This window comes from Haliotis cracherodii, unplaced genomic scaffold (assembly GCF_022045235.1).
Source record: "Haliotis cracherodii isolate W230 unplaced genomic scaffold, xgHalCrac1.p SCAF_9, whole genome shotgun sequence".
Taxonomy (NCBI): Eukaryota; Metazoa; Mollusca; class Gastropoda; order Lepetellida; family Haliotidae; genus Haliotis; species Haliotis cracherodii.
In genome coordinates, this window is record NW_027266343.1 from 47,098,902 (window position 1) to 47,112,188 (window position 13,287).

General features: G+C 38.4%; 1 protein-coding gene across 1 annotated transcript; it reads left to right on the forward strand.

The window, feature by feature from the left end:
- The first annotated feature begins 256 nt into the window (after window positions 1–256).
- LOC139452126 (E3 ubiquitin-protein ligase TRIM45-like) lies at window positions 257–12,907 on the forward strand. The gene is made up of 5 exons (XM_071233452.1): window positions 257–342; window positions 3,202–4,325; window positions 5,019–5,389; window positions 7,968–8,188; window positions 10,448–12,907. The coding sequence occupies exons 2-5, from the start codon at window positions 3,203–3,205 to the stop codon at window positions 10,530–10,532; spliced, it is 1,800 nt and encodes a 599-aa protein (XP_071089553.1). The 5' UTR covers window positions 257–342; window position 3,202; the 3' UTR covers window positions 10,533–12,907.
- Window positions 12,908–13,287: the final 380 nt, after the last annotated feature.

Consider the following 13,287-nt stretch of genomic DNA (forward strand, 5'->3'; position numbering starts at 1 on the left):
CACCAGAGAGTGAAACTTGCAAGAAATGTCTGAAACTTGCAAGCCACGACCCTTTAGTGTGGACATAATAAATATATCATAAATCAACGCTGACTATATTGTTTTGTGTAATGTTACCTAAATGACCGAAGTATACTCGTTAGAAACAGTTTTACATGTTTCGAACTCGCACTTCAATACTAACCTTTGAGGAAACCTATACAAGTTTCGCACGCCTTGAATTATCTCCCTTTAGCTACAACACCCGTGGGAAAAGACTAGTGAGGAAGTTGATCGTCTCCGCGCGAACAAGCAGTACTGAGTGTAATTTCACAGACTGAATCGTCGCAACGGTTTATAGAGGTTGGTATAAAGTGTTAAGATCGCGAAAATATTTGGCATACATATTTATGTTGGACATATTCTCTATATGGACACAAAACAAACACATAGATGAAATTGCACTTGTACAAGGGTACTGTGTGCAGTCATAGCTTCTGATCATATACAGTCACGTATTATTCAGCGTAAAGTACTTTTTACTATTACGGGAAGTGGCTGAATATGGACCTTAGGCCCTGTTACAACTTGAGTTATATCTTATTAGGGACAACTGTGTTCTTTGTAACCCACAAGACCTGGGGCGGGGTAGATCAAACCGAAAGTAGAACCAGGAAGTAGAGCAGGTTTCTACATTCGATGTTTTTACATGCTCGTGCATTGTGGTAATGTAGGAGGGTCATATCTATAAATAGGTGAATTTGTTAGTAACCGGTTTACAGTGTTTGAAAGCTATTCGAATATAACGCTTTCTGTAATAAGAAATGAAAATAACATTCTACGAATATTATATGTACATTTTTGAATGACTGGTCTATGTTTGAATATGTAAATGAGAGAGAGGGAGAGACGCCCGAAGTATTGCAAGTATTACAGTGTACCGCTTTGGTGAAGTCAGGTCAGGTGCTGACAAACAAAGAATGAAACCCGAAACCATAGGAGTTTGACACACAAAAGGGGCGTTACGGGGAATTGTAGCACCATTGACAATGAGTTCACCCGTGCCCCTAATTAGAACCCTGATTAATGCAATTTAAAAGTCAACGCCAGAGAATAACCAATCCCCCGTACCCGCCACACAAACAATTTGCATATAACGTAAGTGTTTGTTGCCTTGTTAAACCCTTGTCGAAGGCCACAAATATCCAACTACGTCACGTGTTCTATGACAAGTGATGCTATACGTTTCTCCTGAAGTTGCTCAATTAGACTATAAGAACAAGTTAGAGGTTAAACATGCTGCCACTGAAGCATTAACATAAGCATCAACGGTCATTCTGAAACCATTTTGATCCTCATGCGTTCTTATGTTCATATGACCAGCAGGGTAGGACATTCTTACCCTTTTCGCTAATACCGTGCGTCATCACTGATTTTCAGTGATCCAATCACATAATATTCACTGCTATTTTTCCTTGTACGCCCATTGGACTGGTTACTCTCCCGCGCTGACGTTTAGTGTTTTATTGCAAAACAAAATGGTAGAATCGATGTATTCGTACTAGTTTTGAAAACCGATTTACATGTAATAAAATCCGATTTCAGGATTGATTTCATGATTGATTTATGGTATACATTGTTGTGATGTGGACTAAACAATGTATAAACAGAAGTTTATATGTACAGTGACTAGGGCCGAAAAGGAACATAGTCGGCATTTATGTACAATAATCAGGATAGTCACCTCTTTGAAACTGTGTGCATTTATGGATTGACTGCCGTTACTCGTCGGTTAGGCTATGCAGCTTGATACAGTTTGTACGTTGGTCTTTCGATTTATAACTCGATGAACCGAAAATGAATGATAGTCTATCAATATAATATGATTTATTGTCCCAAACACCTATTTGATAGTGATTCACGAACGACAGCTTATGATATTGTCAGAATCGCACAGTGGACCCTGTTCTCAGCAGAAATTACTATTAATATGAAAACACTGTCAATAAAGTTTCAGTCACACATATGAGAGACGACCGAATCCAATTCAACCATTCAGAAGAGCGAACAAAACTTGACACCTAAACAAAACCGTTTGACCAGTGATTGATGATATCCTAAAAGAGAATATCCAAGTTGTGCACCTCGTTCAGTCTGTAGTGATTGTTGTTATACTTGTGAAAGCGGCATACACACAAACATACCCATGCGTGAATTCGCGTAATAATAATTGCGGTATTATGGCAGTTTCACATATCATTTTCATATCGCTGACAGCTGACATATTTATGTGTGCAAACAATGGAAAATATCTTCGTCTACAATAACTAAAACCAGTCGAATTCTGTTTTATGTCATTCTGTGCAATATTATTATTTGATAGTCACTCTGCATAGTGGAAATATCAATGACTTGATTTCTGATCCATGTTTAATCAACTGATGACACCTATTCCTCGGGTATATATTATGTTTCTATAACTTTACCTAGTATGCTTATCTAGATTTTCTCGTGTCGGTTTCATGTTCCACACTACGCCAAACGATGAATCACTGACCATATTGTGAGACGAAATATCGAGACGTGCTTTGACCATTTCCTGGAAACCGTCAACACATTCTTACACGATGGTTGCAAATGCTTAACAAGGAACGAGATAATCTTGACATGAACAGAAAACCACAGCTCAACTGCTTAGGTGCAGTTTTATGAGAAGACGACGACACAACGTACCTTTGTCACTGACATTTCCTTATCATGTTTACCGATTGCAGTTGAGCGTCGTGAGAGAATACACGAGACAGGCTAGCGAGTAAAGTAGCAGAGTGTGGGCGTGGCCTACACCTGTTCGATTAAATGAGCATTGAACAAAGAATTGTTTCCCTTGTCAGACAGTCAACTTGCTGGAAATCACATACAAGTATATTTATGCTTGTGTGAAGATATATAAATTGGAGTCACACCAGTATCAACATTAATGTGATATTGTTATCTGACTATCATTGGCGGGAACCAGTTGTATTTAACTGGATGTCTGTTGTGACCCCATCTTTCATGAAATAGATAGTGTTTCCTTGTGTTCCATATGGGATATGGTTAAGTCAGTAACATTGACTCAGCACCTTGATGTCATGTTACAATACCAGTACACACTTATCAGTAGAAAGTTGGCCCAGAAGAACAGCAATGTGTGATACATTATGCACAATGTTTTTGTTACAGAATGTCTGAACCGCAGGCGAAGGTGGACATGAGTGCTCTCAAAGACACATTCCTGGAGTGTCCTGTGTGTGTGGAACATTTCAACCAGACAGACCGACGTCCTCGTCTCCTCCACTCCTGCCTCCATGCCTTCTGTACACAGTGTCTTCAACAGCTGCTCACGAAGGAGGGAAACGGTCAGATCACATGTCCTCTATGTCGCCAGGTCCACAAGGTCCCAGGGAAGGCTGACACACTGCCCGTGGATCCGGTCAGAGCGAAACTTGTGGATTTTGTGCAGATCAAGAATGAAGGAAAAGTTCAGTGCACAGACTGCCCCGAAGGAAGTACAGCGGAGTCAAAGTGTCAGGAGTGTTCAGTATATCTCTGTAAGGAATGCACATACGTACACAGACGTCATCGACTGACAAACGACCATCCAATCATATCCCTAAGTGATGTACTACAACAGCCCCTGAACACATTTGGCAAGGGTCATTTCTGCACTCATCACCCAAAACACCAGTTGGAGTTCTATTGTGCAACTGATGAAACACTGTGTTGTATTTCTTGCACAGTTCTGGAACATAAAGGCCATGACTTCCAGAAACTCGAAGAAGCTGCTAAAATACGACAAGGGGAATTGGAAACATCGATGCAGGCAGTTCAAGCAAATGCCCAACAACTGCGTCAGAGGCGACTGTGTGAAGAAAAACGTCAAAATGCAATCATGCAGGCTCAGAGAAAGGCCAAATCCGACGTGAGCACATACTTTACAAGACTGACAAGTATTATCAATAAAAGAAAAGCACATTTGGACCAAGACATAGACCAAAGAAGTAGCACAATGCTATCTCTGTCTATGAAGGAAGTAGCAGCGATAGACCAGACTCTTGCTGTCATGGACTCAACTGAAACGTACTTCACACAAGCAAGGGACAAGGCTGACGTCGTGGAAATGCTGCAGATGTATCCTGCAATCAAGAGAAGTCTGGAAGCATCAGCCGATGAACAAAGACAAGGTCTACCAACGGCACCGGAAGTTGTCGTGACATTTAGTCCCACAAATGGACAAATTGTCGAAACATTAGTGTCAGAAGTTGGATGCGTGGGAGAGTCTACTGAGTCTACTGACACCCAGAAAGGTAGGCACACCGTCTGTCGTGAGATTATCCATACACTCGTATTAGTTAATGGCAGTTTGGTTTCCATATTTGTTTATCATTGTTACAAGTTGTCAAGGTTGTAATAGCAAACCTGCCGCCAGTGCACGAACAAACACTTTCTCCTGTTTCACCGAATATTGTCACGAACTAGCAACACATCTTTTTTAGTGGATGATATACTATGATATACTATTGATGGTCTCAAACGTGAATATATTTCGTGGGTCTATAGCTCATGCATGTATTCGAAATTAGTGTGGCCAAATACAATATGATTGACACGGTTTTGTTTTTTTTGATGATCATAATATAATAATGTGTTGCAATGATATTACCCTCCATCGGGAGAGCGGGGGGTCGGGGTTCGATCCCCAGGTCGCATCATACTGAAAGACTTCAAAAGATGGTTGTAAAACCTGGCGGTCGGCAAGAAGGAGATAAAATAAGGACAGGTCTTCTCGGAGCTAGTAAAGTGCCTGTGTGGAGTATATCCATGTTAAACTGAGGCATGGTATCTCATGATGATCAGCGTCCAAACACTATAAAACTGACATGATTCCAGACTAGTACAAGCAGCCACATACACACGTATGCGATGTAAAACCCAATTCTAGCTAACCTCACCTTGTAAAGATATAAACTTCAAACCATACTTTATTTCCCTCTTTTCAGGAAAGAATCAACTTCTACAGTGTTTGGATGAAGTATTTGATGCTGCTTTAAAACACAAAAGCAAGAATGAACTGATGAAACATTTCCGAGAGAAAACCTTCACCACCGAACGAGAATGGTGCACCATCTGCCTGAATCAGATCGTAGAAGCAAAGAAGATAAAGTGTGGCCACTGTTTCTGTAAGAGCTGCATTGACCAGGTACTCAGTGTGCAAGTCCATTGTCCTGTGTGTAAAACCTGCTGTAAAGTAATAACTGGAGATATGCCTCCCGGGGTGATGGAGACACTTGTTATCTCTGACCGTCTACCTGGCTATGAGCAACATAACACCATAAAGATAACATACCGTTTTGAGGATGAAGTTCTGTCTGTAAGTACGGTGTTGTCTCACTTTCTTTCAGTGACATTCCTTATGAACCAGAAAACAAACAAAATGTTACAAGTTGTTACCTGTGATCACTTGAGTTTATATTCATTATGTTTTTATGAACGGTCGAGAGGTGCATTGGTTTATTTGACACTTGGTTCACCGTGAGTTCATCACGAGGGACGTTGTTAACAGTGCCCAGAGCTTGGATGTAACGGAGACTACGCGATAGTGCGATGCGATAGGGCGTTCGCAGTACTGCATTATCGTTATATTACATAATAAGGTACAACAGAATTTGCATACTAGTGGGTGACACATAATGGCTCAGTTCAAAAATACTTGAACATATATTCTAAAGTTTTCATATATACAACAGAAACACATTTGTGTGTATTTTTATTTCAACTCAAGTATGTTTGATAGGGTTATGAAATAGAAAAAAACTTAGGAATAGATATTTCCCTACTGTATACATGTGTGTGAGAATGCCTTCATAGGGCGGTACACATTCATACAAATTGTACACCGTTCATACAAACCATGCGTGGCATTGTGTAAGTGACTATCCATTTTATGATTCGAACACAACTTGTGACTTTCGTTTATGTTTAGTATTTATCTTCATTAACCGGTTACTATGCATTGCGACAAACATATTAAACAAATCTGTTATATGTCATTATTAATGGTCAGGAATAAGGTTATGACAATAGCCTACGTGTGTGAAGACAGGCGGGATAGCCTATTAAAACCCTATTGTTTATAGGGTATTGAACACCTTTTATCACTAGTTTATTCAATATGGCTGAGATTTCAGTGTTTGATTAGTTCATGATATAACTTGTAACAATTCATATTTATGAGAAATGGAGTATAAACATAAAGTTGAGTGTGTACGGTACTGTTTTCTACTTTGATTTTTTAACTGTTCTGTCGGTCCCATAAACGGTGTCAAAACGTCCTGGCTTAGAGTAAGAGAGTATTCAACGCTGTATTGCGAAAACGCCATTTAATGACAACGTCATACCACGTCATACCAAGATCCCCTCCCCCCCATAACACACACACACACACACACACACACACACACACACACACACACACACACACACACACACACACACACACACACACACACACACACACACACACACACACGCACACACACACCTTGTCGGGAATCGAACCCGGGTCTTCGACGTGACGAGCGAGCATTTTAACCACCAGGCTACCCGACCGCCCCTGATCGATACGAACGCCGCTTTTAACAGTATTACAGTTATATTATCACGGCGTGTCAGCTTAATTTGGGAGGAAGGCACGAATTGATGCAGGACTCAGACGTTTACCACTTCGGTGAAACGGGTATGGTGCTGACAAACCTAGAAACATAATCGGGGCGAACGGGATTCGAACCCACAATCATAGGCTTCTGGCGTGCCCAAGGGACGCTACAAGGGACGCACAGCGAATTGCGGCGCCTTAGACGACTGGGCCACCCTTGCCCCCTGATCGATAAGAAGAAAATGATATGGATTACATTAATGCCTACCAACTTGTATTACTATCATAGCCTTCAAAGACCTATCATTTCAAGAAGCAAGTTTACATTCTTTATTTTCACGTTGAGATGCACATATGTAAATGTTAAATTCCAGTGTCTTAGAATCGTATGTATGTTATGTAGTATTGAGCAAATCCTGTGATGTAAATGCCTATACGTAATGGTAATTCTTGATATTTACATATTAAGATGATGTATCATTACGTTCTGTCTCTCTGTTGCATCAAGCTTTTGGTCTATCCCATCACAAACTCGCTCTGTTACATCGCCACATCGAGCTGTTTATAGCAGTACCGCTCTGTTTTATCGCATGATAGTCTATTTTAAAGCGCCATAGCTCCTTGTTCAGATCTGAACTGATCCCTAGGAACCTATGATCGGAGATTTGAATCACATATTGTCCCTGATTATGATGATGTCGTCCTAGGTATGTCGGCACCACACTGCCTGTTCTTTGGTTTCACCAAATAAGTAAACAGTAAGACCTGTATCACGACGGATTTTCCTCCATTACCAAGCAGATACGCCGTGATATCATCGAAATACCGTTCACAGCGTCACTGGGCCGTTCTCAATCAATGAATCATCTTTAGTGTTTTAAACTTTCACTAATGCCTTCATATATATAGGAACTGTTTAGCCTTGAAGACGCTGCAAATTGTTTGATATATGTAACACATTTCCTTTTTTTGACAAGTGAGCATAATGTTATCACATATGATTCAAATATTAATGTATCTAATTCATTCCACGTTCCTTGAGAAATGATGATCAGTACTATGTCATGCAAGAATGGTAATGGTAATGCTTGCCAAATAATCAAATAATCTAACATATATAAACAGATATGTTTTCAACAAGAGATAAGAAGTGATTATACTTCCAAGCGCAACAACCCCACGAGGTTGGGATATGCAAGATATGGGATGTATACTTACAGCTGGTTATCTATTTGCCCTCGCTAGTCATTATAACACACAAAGGGGAAACATTCAGTGAGATCTTGTGTGACAGGAGGAGTACCCCTTCCCAGGATTAGGGTATTGTGGAGGGGAATTCACCGCCTACCTGCCCAACAGTCCAGAAGGTCAGAAGGTGCTGGCTCTACTGAAGGTGGCCTGGGAGAAGAAGCTCACGTTCACGATCGGGACGCCGGAAGTTTTGCGTTTCACTTTGATCTTTCGGATTCCCCACAAAGTGAAGAAGCAACGCTCAGCATTCACCACCACCCGAAGGTGAACGTTAACCACTCATCTCTCTAAAGTAACACACCACATAAAGATTTGTTTACATGCATAGTATAGTATAGTTTACATGCACAAGTATAGAAGATTACGTTTTTGATAAAATATAATTTATTGTGCAATTATTATTGAACCACATGTATTAACATTCATTAAAAATGTATTCTATGTAGGCATGACTTTGGACGATAACGATACAGAGATATTACCAGACATAGCCTAATAGAATAGCAAGGATTAAGTTCTCCAACTCTCAGAAATGTCAGTTTTAAGGATATTGATATATCGTAACCTAGAATAAGCATCGATGTAGGTCCTTGATACTGACATTTCTGAGCGTCGGGGAAGTTACCAATTTCGGTAAGACCAAGACTGACATCAAAGTTTGCTGGTTTCTGTTACGATTCAGTGACTCTTTACGAGCAGGAGTTAAATGAAGACATGTACTCATACACGGTTAAGAGGCTGTAAAATTACACCAGGGACAGTAAAATGTGATTTAATCAATTAATAAGAACCGTGTGTGCCTGTCCCAAAGCCATGGAGTAAAACAGCCTTAACAACAAACAGGGATTTCATTCAATCATTATTTCGTCCTACATTTCACAAGAACAAAAATGACTTTAATTAGAAAAAAGTGCGCACGCATTATTTATCAGGTTTCCTGAACGAACATGTATATCTGTGTATTATAGCTACAATCTAATAATATAGTGACGCGTGAAACAATTAAGAATTAAATCAAATATATTGATGCCCTAAATGACCTGAACCACCATTTTCAAGTCATCTACAGGTAGACTATTCCAGATAGAAAGAAAATGAATCATGTTCCACCTTATGGCTTACATGAATGCTATTACTCTAAACCAGAACAAGTAATAGATACAGTTATGGTCGAATATAACATATGCACATACCAGATATCCCCGAATGCCAAGGTCATGCGCTACTTTGTATTTTATATGTTCATGTATCCAACACACTCACTTCCAAAAGTCGTGGAATTCCACGTTGGAGGCCACCAAATGGATCGGGTGGTCAGGCTCGAAGACTTGGTTGACTGTGTGTCACCATACCCCGGTGTAATTGCCTTCATGTGTATGAAGTGCAGATGTCTCCGACAACAGATAAGAAAACAAAGTCATCACCCTTTTGAATATGTGCATACAATCACAAAAGTATGTCATATGCCTTATGAGTCCAGTTAAATAATTCTAAGATGATTGAAAATAGTAATACTTTTCAATGGGCAGCTTATTATTTCATATCAATGTTATGCGTATTATTTTAAAATTCTAATTTTCCATAACAAAAAAAGTCAAAGAATTAAATAATTCCGGAATTAACATATGATGTACTTGTTAGTTTTAGTAAGACTGCATTATGAGCAACAGCCCGCTCTATCAGGGCATGATGTCACACAATCAACCAAGTCTACAAGTCTGACTCTCCCCGATCTATTTAGTGGCCTCAAAACAATAACTGGTTGATATGGACCTATGTCCGTCCAAATGTTATTGCCTTTAAAATAGAAAAATGTTGAACAATCATTAAAGAACCCATCCGAATAGCAAAAGCTACCAGTTCGGCATACAAAGTTTCACAAAATAATGTCTAAAATAGTTATTGATTTATACTCAGTACATGTATATACGTGGACGTCGAGATTAAAGAAAAGTAATTTTAACATTAAATACATTTCCCGTTGTGGTTTCTGCATTCTGGTAATTTATGTGATTTTAGAAAATACTTAAAAAATAAAACGCCTGTATCTTTTAATAAAGTGTGATTCTTTTAACAGGCGGCAGGGTTACAAAGCAGCTTTATGCGACTCGGAGGGAAACAGGTTTTGGCTACAACTTCTTTAGTAAAGTAGCGAGATATTGTTGTATGTTTTGAAGAAACAGAATTTTAAATTAAAACGTTTTTTATGAACATAGGTTTTTCAATGTGTAATGGGCGGGACGTCAGTCCAACATTCAAGGTACATATATCTGCCCGATGAGCTTACTGTTTATTCATTACTGCACTGTATTGCGGAGTATTGATCTAATTCTACAAGTTTAAGACAACAGCACAGTGATATATATGCCAGAACGGTGGATGTGGAGTATCAAGACAAAGGATGTCTTCTCTTTGGACGTGGATTATTTAGTTGAAAAATGAAAGTAATTACGGGAGTAATTCTCTCACTGACACAAATGTTTTTAGGTTTAACTGATACATGATGTACTGGCATTGTTTCAGCGATAGTTACCCTGATCCAGACTACCTGAGAACAGTCCAAGAATCACTGAAGTCACTCGGAGTGACAGAAGCGGACCTGCAATAACCAGACCAGAGAAGGTAACCTTGACAACAGGTGTGCAGCCAGACTTTCTGAATAAGGCTCATCTCTAAGAAAGATGCGCTTGCGTAATGGGACAGTTATGTGGCATGTTGTTGTCCAAGTGTTGGTGGGATTCTATAGCGTTGTGTGTGCGCGCGTGCGCTCGTACGTGCGTGTGTGTTTATGTGTGTGCGTTTGTATGTGAGGGAGTCACTATTAGAAAGAAACTACCCTAGAAAAATAGTAGAAGACCCATTAAACAAGGCTAAATCACAAAACCGTTGTGATCTTTTAAAACCTAAAGATAAACCTAACGAGACTGTTTTCCCTTTTGTTGCAATCTTTAATCCCCAAACCCGGAAATATTTGGAAGTGTTCGGGAAACGCTGTATTCCTTAAATAAGTGTAAAGAACTAAAACAAAAAATATCACAACATAAACTTATCAAAAGTAAAAGACAGAGCCGAAATCAGAAACAGATTCTTACTAGGTCTTCTTTCTCGAATGGAAAACAAAAATGTAAAAAACAGTACAAAAGTCTAACAGACCAAATTGTGGTACTTGCCCTCATGTTTTACAATGTTGTCCTTTAACATTCAAAGACGGAAAATATGAATTGAGCTTCGAAAAAACTTGATTTATGTCATACAATGTGCTGGATGCAAAATTTATTTTATTAATACTTTCATACCAAAATTAAATGGCCTGAAATAATAGCATTATTTTATACATATTTATTACATATTGTTAAAGTTGATTTTGTATTAGGGTATTCCATGTGTCTCGTGAAATATCATGTTTCTTTCAGCTGGTGAGAGAAACATGTTATTTCCCTCGACACATGAAATATCCTCTATCAACAGAAACCTTCGGGTCTTTTCATTGTACTTGTATCAATGTATGCTTCAACTCAAGGATTGGCAGCTTGCTTCATCTAATGTTTCCCAATGGTTAACCACTGTGACCAATAGAGACTTCCCCGCATATGACATACATTCAGATCACTGCAGTTGATTATAGTCACTAGTTTCAACAATATTTAAACATGCAGAGTGGGAAATATTATTCTTTACACGATTTAAAATATCATCAAATTTGTATTTATCATGCACCAAATCTTATCATTCCGTTTCTTACCGGGAGTAACTGTAGTTTAGTAGAGGCACTTGAATTGTGTACATTGTGAAATACATATATGTATCATTAGTTTATCTTACTGATATCTTTTTATATATGATGTTACTGTGTTTTGTAACTTTTTGTGTGGATATGTACATGCTACTTTATCTCATTTGCTACATTAACAGCAACAGAGATAACTTGACACGTAAAAATGATATGGTGTCAACATGTTTAAGATGCTTGAGCCAGCACAATCAAGAATCGCCATTGGCGATACACGTTTTGCTGTTTACGCTATGTAATTGTAATCAAACTACTTTAGCTTAATTTCTCTAACACTTTATGCTGTTTAGATACAGAATATCAACTATCAGTGGTCTTATATTTGCAGAAGGTGTCCATGCCTTTGGGATAATTCTATAAACCTATTTGATGATTTAATTACCTAATACTCAAGACAATGCTCGTTTAGTGTGAGAAGCTATGGTCTCGCTCTGAATATGTTGGTATGTAAGTAAAGACCATACCCGTGCTCGTTGGTTTCACCAAAGTGATTATCATTCAAGACCTGCATCGCTTCATGCCCTCCTCCCACATCAAGTTGACACGCCATGATATCACGGAAATACGGCCGTTAGACTCAACTAACTCACTCTCACTCACTTACATAGACTCTGCTATTCTGAATTACATAATTTTTATTCATTCAGTGACAAATTATTGGAACATCTGTCCTGTTTACCTTTTGTCTTTAGAAATAACAATACACTCAGCACTGTCGCGTATTTTTTCACACAACCATGCAAGTGTAACGACCTAGTGCTGAGGCGTATATCTTTATGATATCTAAAAAGAATTGTGTAATGTTGATTATTTTTTTTCATTTTCATGAAATCATGTAGCATCTTGAATCAATTTCTGTTTCTGTCACTCATCTCATGCATTGTTTATTTTGAATATTGGTTGACTTTAAACTGACCAGTGTCAAGATTTTCTGTGAAATTATTTGTCAAAACTATTCATTCTTAACAGTATTGTTTCAACGTGTATATGTATATTTGGTTACAGTTGACCATGGATATTTTAACTTGTGAATATTAAGAAGGGCAATACTGATGTATAAAGTAATATTTACTTCTGAAAGCAGAATATTGCGTAGATTCAAGGTAGTTGTATCTTTAAGCTCAGAACCGTTTTGTATGTCTTACACTGGCACTGATTTATCATTACCTGATGAATCTTGTATTCTGAATAAAACTGCTACGTATATGCCTATGTTTACAATGAGTTTGATATTTGTCACTCCATTTTATTCAGTTAACTAAGTGTGATTGAGCTTTGTTCTTTAATGCGTTTGATATCAAAATAATACAACACATTATTTCAATGATAAGAATTCTCGTAGCACTTTTCAATCAATTTAAAGAAAGACATAAATTGTCTTCGTACATATATGCCATTGTAAGGATCATTTATGGTTTCCGTAGTCAGTCTTATTGACCTGTTTAAAAAAACTACACTGACACTTGATCTTAATGTATAGAGCCTTGCACTGATCAGCATAAATCACAACATTGGAACTGCTTATAAATGCCTTTTGTAAAAGTTTATCAAAAATCGCATTTCTGTCATACAC

Bases quoted from the DNA above. Each gene is read 5' to 3' on its own strand.
- LOC139452126 (XM_071233452.1), top strand. From the start codon at position 3,203: ATGTCTGAACCGCAGGCGAAGGTGGACATGAGTGCTCTCAAAGACACA. The intron at 4,326-5,018 runs GTAGGCACACCG...CCCTCTTTTCAG, and splicing joins GTCTACTGACACCCAGAAAG to GAAAGAATCAACTTCTACAG. The intron at 5,390-7,967 runs GTAAGTACGGTG...CTTGTGTGACAG, and splicing joins TTGAGGATGAAGTTCTGTCT to GAGGAGTACCCCTTCCCAGG.